Below are 14,050 nucleotides of genomic sequence, written 5' to 3'. Positions count from 1 at the left end.
CCTTGTTTAATCAGGTACGTCAACAGGTGAAAAAGCCACTCACTCTAAATAAAAACTCTTCATTCCATTTTGGATTCAGTGTCTATAAGAAAAGAGAAAGCAGATTACTCCAGGAGATACAGAGCCGCCTTTCACCACGGAAAGACTGGCCGGTTGAGCTTTGCGGTGGCCACCCAAAGGGGGAGCGGTCTTCCAGAGGCCTGTCCCTCTCCTGCTCAACAAAAGCAGAGAGCTGCATTTGTCTGGAAGCCAGTGCTCCGAAACAAGCCGCTGAACTGCAGCACGCCAGGGCAGCTACGGGAAACCTGACGCAGCACCACCAGATGCCTGCCTGTTCCTCCCCAGCCCGGGCTGCCGCGAGCTGCGCTCACTTGGATGGGTCCCGTACAAAAGAGCGAAGGGCAGCCAGCACGTGGCAGCGAGCTCCGGGAGGCGCCCATCAGCAGCAGCCCTCATGGCATTTCCCCGTCAGTATTGCCAGTCAGCTTGTGGCCTCCCAGCCCGCGCACTTTGGTCCCTCACGACTGCCGACGACGGCAGCCTCCTCCCCCCCCCCCCCCCGGCTGGCGAACAGCAGCAAGGCGCCAGAGGAACAGGAGCCAGCAGCGGAGCCGTGGGAGAGGGTGACGGCTCTTGGCACCAGCCCTTGGCCAGGCCTGGGGAAGCGCGTCTTCCTTGCCACTCAGCGTCCCGCAAGCCCAACGCTCAGACCAGCAGCACTTTTCACCCAAGGAGAGTAACCACCTCCTCCTCCTCCTCCTCCTCAATTTTGCACCAGCTTGTTCCCAGTGGGCGAGCGAGCCAAGTCTAACCTTTTTAACGGTTTTTGTCTGCACACTGGTAAGGATGCCATCCGCTGAATCGTACACGGTCACTTTCACGTAGGGATCACTGCGCAAGAGACAAGGAGCACAAGCAGTTGGACAGCATCGTTCAGAACTCACTGGTCAGACATTTCGGCACGGGCCCAAGCCCCTTTAAGCAGGCGCTGCCAGGTGATGTCCCCCTCGCCACATGCCTAAGAGGTCAGTTTCCCCCAGTCATGAGGAGGAGAGAAGTTAGCCCACTTGCCCCTTGACTCAGAACCCGCCACGGTGCAGCGGGTGTTAAGCAAAGGGAGGGGAGAAGAGGGGAGGGATGTGAGCCCTCTTCAGACAGGATGCCGGGCTTGCCTTCAGGTGCCTGCACACATGGACATGTTTTTGGGCGAAGGACAGGACATGCATTCATTTCAGAAGCGAACCCGGAGACAGGCCCCCTGAAATGAAGGAGACAGACAGGAATGGAACAGCCCATGGGGAGGACTGGAACCAAATGTGTGAGCTGGGCTAACAAAACTGAGAAGGGTTTCGAGAGCCACAGCAAGCCTCTCTTCCCAGAGCAGCTGAAGAATCTCGGCACACACCAGTTCCTCTTCCTCTGGCTGGCAAATCTGGCGGGCGCGCCACTTCCAAACTGAGGAGAACTTGTCTAAGGAGGAACTGTTGGCAGCCCAAGGTACAGTGGGTGAAGTGTGTATGCAGCCAATTAACGGTGGTGTTTATGGGCAGCCTGTTGAAAGTTACATGCACCAAAGTCAGGTTTTCAGCAAACGTTCTGGAGTCAAGTGGATGAAAGGAACGAATCTACATCCTGTGGCCAGGAAAGGTTTTTAGGTCACATTTCTATCCTTTCCGCCAAGGGTCTCAAGAGAGCACACCTGGGATGACCTCGCTGGGTTCTCATAACCACTCAGTGAAACAGGTCCAGCTGAGAAATGGTGACTTGACCAAGGCCGCCCAGCAAGTGGCATGGCAGAACAAGGATTCAAACCCAGGTCCAAAATCCATCCCTGTCTCCTTCAGTGCTCAGGCTCTCCTCAGCCTGCACTCTCCGGCCCAGGAGAGCATTCCCGAGTCCACTGTTGGACACACCCTGGACACACCGCCAAGCACACCCCAAAGCATCTTGCCAACTCTTGCTACAGAGGAGTCCCAGAAGGCCAATTGAGCAGTGCTGGAGTGAGCCGGGAAGGCCACACCACTCAACACAGCCACGGCAAAAGCATGTTGCACAGAATCCCAGCACCTCCCTCCTCTTTCCACAGAGAAGGCCTCCTTACCTGGCTCCTAGGAGATCCTTCTTGGCAAGGCTGATCCCAGCAATAACCTTCAACCTCACTATCCGCAGGTTCTCCTAAAAAAGAAGAAGGAATGCTTAACATCTGACCACACCCACACCCACATCCCAGTCTTTTACAGGTATCTAAGCCATCTAATGTTTGGGAACAATCATTCTCCCCCATTTTCAGCTTTCTCTCACTTCATCTTCTTGCACCCTTCAATGAAACTCTGCTTAGGAGAGAACGTGGAGCTCCAGTCCATGTGCTGCTTACACTTGCATTTGGTTTGATGGATAGCCTACCACGCCAGGCTGCAATTATCTGACCCAACATACATTTCTCTTAGCAAGTCAGAGGAGCGGCAAGTTCGTAATTCTGCATGAGTCAGTCCATAAAGAATTAAGTTCTTAAGGGCAGAAAATAAAACCTCGTCTTCAAAGTGACACTGATGACCATAGAGCCCCTTCCAAACCACACACAAAGCTGGAATTGTCTGGGGGGGGGACAGGGGGAGAGGGCAGGCAGCCCCAGTGCAGCAGCCAATAGGCAGAGTCCCTCGATTCTGCGTGGGGGGTGGGGACGGGGACAGGGCAGGAGTCTGGCTGCTCACTTTCTGCAGCACAGGGACCTTCCCTTTTAGCGGCCAGAAGACCGACACCAAAAGAGAGAGCACCCGGAACAGCTCCCTGGCAATATGTCCAGCAGAGAGGCACGAAGGAGGGAGCAAAGATGTCACCCAGCAGGCAGGCCTGCCCGCCCACCCATCCCCACCGGGGGCTCAGGGACCATTGTCCCTGCTTGTGCAACTGCAGCTACGCCCCTGTCCCCATGACAGTCCAGGCCAACCCCCTGAAGACCGTGCCAGCCAGTGAGTGCCTTCTGCAGCCAGGTCTGCAAGCAGCAGGGCCGGCTGGTCTCCCCTTTCCTGGGAAAGGGCTCCCTCTAGGGGACGGAGGGCAGCCCAAGCAGCCGAGGACAGCTTTCAAGGGGAAACCGAAGGGAGATGGGGGCCGCCGGGCTCAAGCAGGGGGTCTCTTGTCCAGGCCTCCAGCCAGGCGAGGGGGACAGGACAGGACCCTTGCCCAGACGGCGTGCCTTTTTGCAGAGGAGGCTTGCTGTGAAGAGAGGGAGCTCCCATTCCCCTCCCCACCCCCAAACCAACCAACACTCTCACTCGACAGCCCTGAGCACTTATGGCACGGGGCTTTCCAACATTTGGAAATATTTTCTGCTCTCAGTTTACAACTCGATCTACTTCTGCATACTAAGGAAATCTCCCAAAAAGTCACACTCTTATTTCTGGACAACAATCTCATGTCCAAACTGACAGGCACCCGCTACTTGGAGAGGAGAGCTGGTCTGGTGGTAGCAAGCATGATTTGTCCCCCCTTAGCTAAGCAGGGTCCACCCTGGTTACATATGAATGGGAGACTTGATGTGTGAGCACTGCAAGATATTCCCCTCAGGGGATGATGGAGCCGCTCTGGGAAGAGCATCTGAGGTTCCAAGTTCCCTCCCTGGCAGCATCTCCAAGATAGGCCTGAGAGAGATTCCTGCCTGCAACCTTGGAGAAGCCGCTGCCAGCCTGTGAAGACAATACTGAGCTAGATAGACCAATGGTCTGACTCAGTATATGGCAGCTTCCTATGTACTTAGTCCATCGTTGGAGGGAATGATCCTGCACTAGAAGCCTCTCTCTCACTCACACACACACACACATACACCCCGCCCTGCATTCCCTAATAATTAAACCACCCACCACCACCCATTATGCCCTTGCTATGCTCTGCCCCAGAGTGACAGAAGAGAGACATTTCTCATGCATAAAACCTTCGGAGGGACATTCAACTCAAAGAACCTGCAGCAGCAGAAGTCAACCAGGAAAGCCAGTGGGCAGCATTCAAGCCTGGGAGGCACGCAGGCCCTGGAGAAGTTCAGCTTGTCTGAAGGCAGGCGCAAGCCCTGCAAGGGCATCACCCGCCACTCGAGACAGCAGCTCCACGAGAGACGACAAGCACCTCTCCACTGCACACCCAGCCGGCTGCAGGGGGACCCTCCAGCCCTTGGGAGTAGGCCAGAAGCGCGGAGAGTGCCAAGAGCCAGAGGTGCTGGAACCGAGGGCTGAACAGGCTACTCCACAAGCGCCTGGCCTCTTGCACGGGGGAGAAAGGGGACTCTCTTGCCCCCGGACCCAGCAGGAGGAACCGGTGTTTGGAGAGCCATTGCCTGCCGCGGGTTCCCACCTCCGATGCTCAGCAGCCCCCTGCCCGCCCAGGAAAGCAAGAGTGGGGTTGCCGTGGTCCCACTGTGCTCCGAGACACCCCCACTGCGGAAGCCTCCTTTCTGCCAGCCCTTCGGGGGCTCCTCGGCCCCTCCTGCTCCCCTAGATCCCTTCAGGGGCAAGCGCAGCAGACAAGGACAGGTGTGGCCCTGCAGGTCGTGTCTGTGTCCAGCGCAAGGGGGAAGCAGGAGCAGGACTGCTCTCACTGGGCGGCGGCAGCGGCGGCTGCTGCTGCTATATGGGCAGAGGAGGAGGAGGAGGAGGAGGGGACAGCATGCGCTGCTTGGAGCAGGGCCACCAGGGGAATGGCAAGGGGAGCGCGTTGAGGATTGCAGCCACCCACTGCCCACACCCCAAGAGAGAAAGCGGAGGGATCCTGGGCAGAGGCTGAGCTGCAAGGACTACGCTCGCCGCCCCCCCCCCCCCGCCCAGTCTTAGAAGTGGCTGGAGGGGGTAGAAACCGTCTGCACAGACCTGCTGTGGCGAGAGCTGGGCAACAGCCTGCGCAGAAATGCACCGCGCCAGAAGACAAGTGGTAAGCCAACGCTGGGCCAAGAGCTCCGAGGAACGCTGCTGGGTTGTGGCAGGTGACGAAGGGAAAGCCCAGCAAGCCCGGCAAGAAGGGCCTGAGTGGCGGCACACATGACCCAGCAGCTCGCCTGCAGTGCCAAGCACCTTGCTCAGCACCTCCCCAAAGAGGAGCCACCTCCAAGCAGAGAACTCCCCGCGTGGCTTCAGCAGGCAGAACCCGCTCGCCACCCCCGCTGGGCAGGGACCCCAGCCAGGGTCTTCCACCCCACCTCCCCATGTTCACCAGCAGCAGCACCACCACCACCACCACACCGGTCGGCATATGCACTTGGCTGCATGGGTGTTCTTGACGGAGAAGAGAGGAGCAGTCCGCCAGATCAGGCCACCCAAGTCCAGCCCCCCGCAGCATTGAGCCACTGCTTCTGTCTCCTGCAGGAATCCATCCAGCCCCTTCCCAGAGCCATCCAGGCTGGAGACCATCACCACCTTTTGCGGCCGCCAGTCCTGTCATTAGCCGGATGCTGTGCGGAAAAGCCCGTCCCTTCGGACCCCTCTCCCACTTGCTCCACACGACGCATGCTCTCACAAGGCTCGTCTGTCCCTCTTAGTCACCCTTTCTTCTAAAGCAAAAGTCCCCCAACGTTGCGGCCTTCCCTCGGAAGGAAGGTTCCTCCAGCCATCTCATCCCGTCGGTTGTCCTCTCCTGCAGGAGCAGAGCTTTTGGAAATCGTAAAGATCCCCAGAGGCAGGAAGTTGCTCATGTGACTCTGGGTGGGCAGTAAAGCTCTAGCCACCAAGAAGATGCCCCCTTCCATAAAGAGACCGATGAGGAAAGCCGGGACCCAGCCAGACTGCCAACAGACACTGCCCCGCTCTCCACGGCCGTGGGTGCCAGACCCACACTGGAAGGAGAGCTGTGCAAAGGCAAGCACCCTTGGGCTCCCCGCCTGACCTCAGAGAGCTCAGCAAGGCACACGCTCTGCTCTGGGAGAAGAGTTTTAACAAAGCCATCAGGAACCTTGAGAGGAGAGAGAGAGAGAGAGAGACCCACTTAAAAAGCCGCCACCACTGCAACACAGAGTCACTGGATGGAGTCTGCGTTTGGGCCCTTTAAAGAGGAGGAGGAGGAGGAGGAAACGAGGAAGCGCCGACAGCTTTCGCTCGGATCTTGGGAATTCTGGGGCCTTTCAGCCGCTTGGGAAAGTAACCGAAGTGGCCTCAATCCGGGTCGGGATGAGGCGCTGCGCTCTGAGCCAGAAGCGACAGTGTGCCAGAGAGCAGCCTGGCACCCGGCCTGAGGCCCAGTGTGGAGGGGAGCGGGCAGGCTCCAAGCAGGTCGGGGGCCCAAGGGCCCGCAGCAAGGGCTGAAGTCCAGAGGAGGCAGGCAGACCAGGCCGCCGCCACCACGCACAGAAGCTGCTTGGACCACTGGGCCCGCCTGGAGGGCAAGGCTTGCAAGCCCAGGCGGGCTGGGCCTGGGCGCCACCACACTGGGCAACCAGGCCTGCACCAGAAGGCAAGAGTGTCGGCCGAGGCGGCAGCAGGGTGCCCCAGTTCAAGATGCCCCAGGGGCAGCGCTCACTTTGCCGCGTCTGTTGGAGACGACCTTCCAGTGCATCGACCTTTTGCACCAACTGTCCCAATGACCACGAGGGGCATCACTGGGAGTAGAGACAGTGAGTCCGGGTCTCCCTCTCGGTCCCTGCTCTATGACCCCTGAACGGACTCTGCAGCACTTCCTGGGCTGAGTCACAATCCTTCCTTTCCTCCTAGAGAGCAGATGGAAACATCTCTCTCTCTCTCTCCTTACCTATCCACTATGTAGTCCTTTAGATTAGAGATAGGTCTTTCCTATCCAAGTGTATTTAACCAATAAATGTTTAGTATTTAGTCCTACAAGGATCTCCATGCGTTTTCTCTGAACAGCTGCAATATCCAAACCATCCTCTGCTACCTGCTCTGTCACTGGAGTGTGTGCTCATTCCTTAGTGCTCTGCTGTTTTACCTATTGTGGGTAAAAATCAACCACCTCTAACAGCCTCACCCACTTGGCCATTTCTGGCACTGGGAGCCAACTCTTCTTTTGAAGAGGGTCACAACTCCGAGGCAATTTGCTTGTTTCAAAACGCCTCCTGGTCCCTTTAAGAAGTGCCCCAATGGCACAGCAGAGTTTTTGTGAGTGCAAATCCTCACACATCCAAGTAGGGCAGCCACACACTCAGAAGAGGCATTCCTCCTCTTCTCAAGCGCTGCAGGAGGGAATGCGTCTTCTGAGGCGGCACCTGCTACTCGTAGGAGTCTCGACACACGCACCTCACCCAAGAACCACGGCCAGATCCGGCTTTCCTCTTGGGCACCACTGTAGTCACACCCTAATCTAAGCAGTACCGGCCAACGAACGGAGCGAGCCACCGCCCTACTGCGACCCCATCATGGCCTGTGGAAGCATCCGAAGCAGCAGAGACATGAGAGCATCCGGGAGAGACATGGAAAGCCCACCATGCACAAGCTCAAGCCAACCCCAAGAGCGAAGCAACCAAGACCTCAGGCCAACGCTGGACGCCCCCTGCATAGCCCGGCTGAAGAGCCCCCAGACGCCTCCCAGTGAGGGGCGCCACCAGCCGGCTGGGCTTCTCCGCCCCCCTCCCAGCCCGTTCAGGGCAAGGCTGGCCTGGCATGAAGCAGCAGCAGGGAAAGACTTGACCAGCAAGCCAGAGGTTGCCTGTTCGAAGCCCCGCTGGGCTGGGGAACTCCTCTATTGGGGGGCAGCGATCTAGGAAGGTGCTGAGAGGCACCGTCACCCTCTCAGACTGCGCGGGAGGAGAGGGCCGTGGGGAACCCCTCCTGGGTTCTACCCAAGACAACCGCAGGAAGGGAGGCTCTGGGGGCGCCGCAGGGCCCGGCTCTCCACGCGAGTCCTGGCCCGCTGAAGGGCCCCTTGGCGCCCGAGCAGCCTCCCAGCCAAGCAGCCAGAGTCACGGGGCGACACCCCCGCTGCCTTCCCGAGCCAGGCCACTCTTCCCTCGGGCGCAGGGCTGCGCGCTCTGACAGGCAGCAGCTCTCCAGCCCCTGCCAGCTGCTGGAGCAGGTGCCGCTGGGCGGGGGCGGCAGGGAGCTGCTCTGCAGTAGGCAGGGAGGACACCCAGGAGAGCCGCGCAGCTCCACCAGGCGGATGCCCAGCCTGCGGGCGGGCGGGCGGGAAGGGCGGCTGGGGGAGGCCTGCAGGGAGCGAGCCCGGGGGGGCCATCGGGGAGCAGCAGCCAACCGCCGCCTCGGAGGACGCCGGGTGGGCGTGTCCAGGAGGAGCGCCTCTGAGCATGCACAGAGGGCTCCTCGGCGGGGGGGTCTGAGGCGGGCCCAAGAGACGTGGGCAGGTGACGCGGCCAAGGCCCGTGACGCAGGCGGCAGCCCGCCCACCCCCGCCCGCCAGGGGGCGCCCCCGGAGGAGGAGGAGGGGGGAGGGGCCCGCCAGGAGACTCACCTCGCGGTCCCCGCCGTCCGGCAGCCCCAGCACCTTGGCCGGCGAGCGGGCGGCGGCGGCGGCGGCAGCCATGGAGGGCCCTTCTGGGCCGCCGCCTCCTCCTGCCTCCCGGCCTGCCTGCCTGGCTGCTGCCCTCCTCCGTCTGATTGACAGGCGGCCCCGCCCCGCCGAGGAGCCCGGCCCCGCCCACCCAGGCCCCGGCGGAGCTCCCGATTGGCCCGCCGCCGCAGCCGCCGCGGACAAGACGCCCCTCCCCCGCCACGCCCGCCTTCGCCCCTGATTGGCTCCCCTCGCTCCCGCCTCCTTCCCACCATTGGGCAGCGAGGCAGCGGGGGCGGGGCCCTCACCTTCGCCGCGGCCGGCGGAGCTCTGTCCTGCGCCTCGCTCCCTGCCGACCTCCGAACAGCGCTGTGCTGCCCGCAGGCTGGCGTCCCTCGGAGGGAGGGAGAGGTAGCAGGCCTAAGGCGTTGGGCTTGAGCATGTGGAGGAGACTGACGGGGAGAGGAGGACGGGGAGGTGGGGAGAGGGAGGGGGCTGTCCTGGAGGTAGATAGGAAGCTGCTGCCTTGTCCCGAGCAAGAGGAGACTCCTCCTGCCTGCCTGCCATCTCGGAGAAGCCGCTGCCAGTCTGTGTAGGCAGTCCTGAGATAGATGGACCAAGGGTCTGACTCGGTTGAAGAAGGCAGCTTCCTAGGGCTCCTGCAGTGGCCAGCCCGGGGGGTTTCGTTTTCAGAAGGTGGGTACACACATTTTAAAAATATGTTCCCAAATGGGGTCTCTTTATTCCAGGCTGCCATGAAAGGTGTTTCCCTGCTAAAGTTCTACCATGGAAGAAGCTCGCTCAGGAAACGTTTCCCCTGCGCTGCAGCAGCATGGGCATGCCTCTTCTGGTCACTTTCGGTTTCACTTTCTATGGTTCCCACCCGGCTCCCCTATCTTTTGCCTTTTGAGATCCAGAGACTCCTCTCCCTGCTCACTCAGCTCTGCTCCTCCCTCCCCACCAATCCTCCATTCATTCATTGACCTTGGTCTTTGCACTTGGGGGAGCAGAGGCTTGACTCTGTGTGTGCGCTGCATGCACACCACCTGCAGAATAGGACTGATCAGGTCTGTCATCTCTCATCCCCATATCCTGCTGTTAACATCTTCAACAAATATAATTAGAAGTTACGATTAATGTTCATGATCTTTTAAATTAAAATCAAATTTAAATTATTAAAAATCTGATTTTAAAGTTGTTGTTTTTTAATCAATTTTTATCAACCCTGGAACCCATTGCAAAAATTGGGGGAACTGGTGTAGCTCTCTCTCTGGGAGTTCTCCACACAGCAGGCTTTACCACAAGTTTTCTGCAGGGCTTTACTCAAAGTTATCCCAGAAACCCAATGCAAAGAGTGGATTTTTTTTTTACCCCAGATATAAACAGGCTGCACTCTTAACACACAGTGAAAACCCCGAATTGTGTGTGACATGCTCCCTGATAGCACATAGGGACTTTGGGGGTAAATCTGCCTGATACACATGTGGACAAATTTGTTGGTACCTTTACAGCTCATGGGAAAAGTGTTTTATGCCTCATGAAAAGCGATTAAATGAAAAGCAATTGTCCCATGTATACCTGCATGCCTTTGATATGTCACCGAGTAAAGCAAAGCAAGTGTGAAGAGAGATAAAGTATTGCTTATTCTACAATGATATTCTAAAGTGGTCTGGACACATTTGTTGGTACCTCTAGAAAAGATCATAAATAATAGGATTAGAGTGCTTTTTCAAATTAGCTGTTTTCTTTAATGAGTATCACACATGTCTCCAATCGTGCAATCGGTCATTTAAAAGCCCCATGTGAAAAACTTTCTGATATTTACCACGGCCATGTCCAGCATGAATTCTCTCTCTAGCCCCGGTAGAGTCACCCCATGTTCAAGCCAAGCTGAGTCTACTTCTGGAAAGAATGTTTTGCTATATTGCCTTGGGGCTAAACTGCTGGTGTGTGTGCTTAAGAAGGAGAACCACCTTTGGAATTTGCCAGGGGCGATGATGTGCAAAGTATAGTCTGACCTGGTATTGCAAAGACTTCGGTTTGGACTCTGACCAGGACGTGATCACGCAATCTTCTCTCTGAGCCAATTCTGGCTGTCTTCGTGCAGGGGGACCTCCCTGCTTCTGAGACTGGGAGCGCCTGGATTGCACACTGGCAATTTCTTGCTAGTTGCTGCTGACCTTTTTGGGGTTTGTGCTTGACTGCTGCTAGTTTTGGGTAAAATGACGATGGGAGACTGCCAGGGTCTAAGGGCACACAATACAGATACCTGTTGTATTCTACCCAGGAATCTTTTGCAGTTTGTTTGGACAGTTGTCCCCAGGGCGTGGGGGGAGGGAGGGAAGGGGGTGGGGAGAAAATGAAATCTATGTTCCTATAGGAAGCGGTCCATTAAGGGCCAGGGAGGTGGGGAGAAGAAGCTGCTTTTCATTTCAGAGCAGGAAAATAATATTGATAAAACATTTCCATCTCGTCAAAAATATTGTAAATAGGTGAGGCCTGCCATTGATCGGGCAAAGTTATTTTGCATCAATTACACTGATAAGGAAGTTCAAGAAACAAAACATGTAATGGGATTTTTTAAAAAACACTAACGTGCTTGCAGAAGGGAAATAAAATAAAAGCTGGGAATTTGCAGGATTTCAACTTCAATCATTCTTTTTATTAGATAATCACCATATGTGGTTAATTTGAAACACAGTAAATTTGAATCTGATAAAGATCTTCTGCTTGTCTTGCATATGACATCATTTTTGTATTATTGAGCTGATCTTTGAGCATTAAAAATGAGTTCAGTGCAATCACTGTTAAAATCTGATTGGATTCAGCACTCCTTCTTTTAAAACCCCCAATTATTCAAACCTTTTCCCCAGCATATTTCAGTAGTGCATCTGCTAGTTTCAGTGGCAGGGTTGTGTATGCAGGACTTGATATCTATAGGTCATGGAGAAGCACAAAAATATGCAAAATATATAAGGTGCATTTTACACATCTCTCCCCCTCCTGCTTTTCATTGTCTTCTTGGAAGTGGGGAGATGTTTTGGCCCAATATTTAGCTCTGGACAAATCAGTTTCTTCCAGGCAAACAACTCAACAAGCATCCTGGCTCCAACAAGCTCAGATCAGCTCAGTAGTTCGGAACAGTTACAGCGTGGGAAACTTAGAGATCTGACTGAATTTGAAGAATTAATCACCCAAAACACTAATCATTTATTAGGCAGAATTTATAAGCTATTACTAAAGTATGAAACGGAGACTGAGCAGATAAAAGAATGGATGATAAAATGGATGCAGAACTTTAATAGATAGATCGATCTTTCGGATTGGGAATACCAATGGAAAAAGAATGTGAAATTTACTTTGGGTACCAATCTAAGGGAAAATTGGTATAAGATGTTCTTCAGATGGTATACAACTCCTTTGACTATTAACAAAACAGATTATTCTTTCTCTAAGAAATGTTGGAAATGTAATTCACATTCAGGTTCATTCTACCATATGTGGTGGAGTTGCTATAAAGCTCAACAGTTTTGAAAACAAATTCATATGAAAACTGAACAAATCTTAGACGTTGATTCCCTTTCTTCCAGAATTTTTTCTTTTAAGTATGATAAAACCTTATATTCCTGCCAAGTCAAACGAACTGTGTTTATATATGATTACAACGGCTAGGATTATATATGCATCTAATTGGTGTAGGGTTGGAAATTCCTTCTTTAAACGATTGGTTTTTGAAAGTGTGAGATTATGCTTCAATTTCGAAAGTCTCGGTTTATGTACATGGTATGTCTACTAAATTATTCATGTCTGTTGGGGAACCCTTTATAAATTATAATATCCGTTATGGTCAAACTTTGTTCCCATTTTCTGGATTTGACTTATAGTGTTTTTGATATGTAATTTACAAGAAGCTGATCAGATTAGATTTTACAATTTTAAGAGTCTGAATTTCTTTTGCTTTATCTTGTTCTAGATATTTGTTCCTTACTGATGTAATTAATTAGAAAAATGAGGTTTTTCATCATGAAAAATGATTGGTTTTAAATTGCTTTTATGATTATTTGTCTTTGCTCTCTTTGATCTGTTTCTTAATAAAAATTCTTATTTATTTTTTTTAAAGGAAGTGGGGAGATGTTTTTAGCCCAAACACAGTGGGGGACCCTTTATTTTGCTATTCTCAATTATTTACAGGTATATTTTTGTTTTAAACAAATCCAAAACATTGTGTTAAAAGTTTTTGTATTGTATTTTGTCATTTTAATTTTGTGTTGTAATTTATTTGTCGTACTCTATGTTTTTATGGGATGCTTTTTAATGTTGTGTTGTGAACTGCCCTAAGAACAATTTGTTATGGGGAGGCCAACAAATGAGCTTTGTTATCATTAAGATTTTGTTTTCCTGCTCTCCATACGAATCTAATAGTTTAATATTGTATGTGGTTTTATTGTTTGATATATAAATGTTAGGAGGACTGATTTCCTCCCCTTCCAGAAAAATGACTAGCTGGGAGCCAGTACGCTGGGCCTCTCCAGGCCTGAAAAACGGCGAATGCTGTCCAGGATGATCTCATTCTCCCAAATCTTGTTAGCTGACACACAACTTGGATCCAGGCAGAGCTCTCTCATCTCTGGTCCCAAGAGTTTTTAAAACTCTTTGGAGGGTGGGTGGCGTTTTTTGGGAGGTGCATAGAATTGTTCGATCTTCCTTCGAGTTGCCTTCTTCTTTCAGATATTCCTCACTCCCTTTAGCTACACAAGTGGGCATTTCTTCCTCCTCCCGGCCTGTTTTCATCTTGCAGACACTGGGCATGGAATCGCCACACTCTTTTTTTCTTAGCAATTTCCTCAAAAACGCACAAATAGTTTCTGATGGTTTCTGTTCTATTGTGGGTCTCATCGCTTTGTCTATGATTTTATATGTCTCAGCAGCATTCCTGGAGGAGGAGCTGAGGATATTGGCTGATGACCGCTGGGAGACCAGTCTTATAAGGGAGGTTTAGTTGCCAATAATCGGAAAACATCCAGAAGATCCCAAGAGAAGTGCTATTGCTGTACACAGCGCCCTGAGCTTTCATGTACCAGTCACCATCTTTGGTTTAGAAATTCTGAGCATCATCCACAATGATGTGCTTGAGGTCTGGAAAACCTCTTTTCATGAAAGTAACTCTAGTCACAGCTCTGGGCATTTCCTTCCTAAAACAGGTGTTTAAAATCTCATCAAAACTTGATTAGGCTTAAGCTGGTTTGTTTGTTTTTTAATAAAAACAACACTTTGCCAAGCAAACACACAAGCCCCTGAAATGGTAACCTGTCTTTTTGTTATGCTTCCTCTTGTGGCGATATAAAATCTTAGGAAACGACCCACAGATCTAAGTTAAGCTGCCTTATACCATTGATCCATCTAGCTCAGGAGTGTCTACCCAGACTGGCAGCGGCTTCTCCAGGGTTACAGGCAAGAAACTCTCCCAGCCCTCTCTTGGAGATGCTGCCGCCAGGGCGGGGACTTGGAACCTTTTAATGCTCTTCACAGAGTGGGCCCACCCCCTAAGGGGACTATCTTACAGTGTTCACATCTAGTCTCCCATCCAAATGTAAGCCAGGGTGGACCCTGCTTAGCA

The 14,050-nt window shown here is 53.2% G+C and overlaps 1 protein-coding gene, 1 long non-coding RNA gene and 1 other non-coding gene across 6 annotated transcripts in view; 2 read left to right on the top strand and 1 right to left on the bottom strand.

Moving 5' to 3' along the window:
- NEDD4 (NEDD4 E3 ubiquitin protein ligase) overlaps positions 1-8,552 on the bottom strand; it is a 45,850-nt gene extending 37,298 nt beyond the window's left edge. For all 3 annotated transcript variants that reach the window (XM_053272523.1, XM_053272524.1, XM_053272526.1), the window contains exons 1-4: positions 8,395-8,552; positions 2,102-2,175; positions 813-891; positions 44-82 (exon numbers count right to left, since the gene is read on the bottom strand). In XM_053272523.1, coding sequence (XP_053128498.1) covers positions 44-82; positions 813-891; positions 2,102-2,175; positions 8,395-8,466 — 264 coding nt within the window. In that variant the 5' untranslated portion in view covers positions 8,467-8,552. The remainder of the gene's footprint in view (positions 1-43; positions 83-812; positions 892-2,101; positions 2,176-8,394) is intronic.
- A 190-nt stretch (positions 8,553-8,742) lies between these two features.
- Positions 8,743-13,724, top strand: LOC128334739 (uncharacterized). 2 transcript variants are annotated; one of them, XR_008311382.1, is made up of 3 exons: positions 8,743-9,129; positions 12,554-12,624; positions 13,362-13,724. It is a non-coding gene; the product is annotated as an uncharacterized LOC128334739 (long non-coding RNA). The 2 variants fall into 2 exon arrangements; XR_008311383.1 differs by having other exon boundaries at positions 13,359-13,724.
- On the top strand, positions 10,423-10,519 carry LOC128335230 (Z30 small nucleolar RNA). The gene has a single exon (XR_008311551.1). It is a non-coding gene; the product is annotated as a Z30 small nucleolar RNA (small nucleolar RNA).
- Positions 13,725-14,050: the final 326 nt, after the last annotated feature.

Source organism: Hemicordylus capensis, chromosome 10 (assembly GCF_027244095.1).
Source record: "Hemicordylus capensis ecotype Gifberg chromosome 10, rHemCap1.1.pri, whole genome shotgun sequence".
In the NCBI taxonomy this organism is placed as follows: Eukaryota; Metazoa; Chordata; class Lepidosauria; order Squamata; family Cordylidae; genus Hemicordylus; species Hemicordylus capensis.
This window is presented reverse-complemented; position numbering and strand designations above follow the sequence as displayed.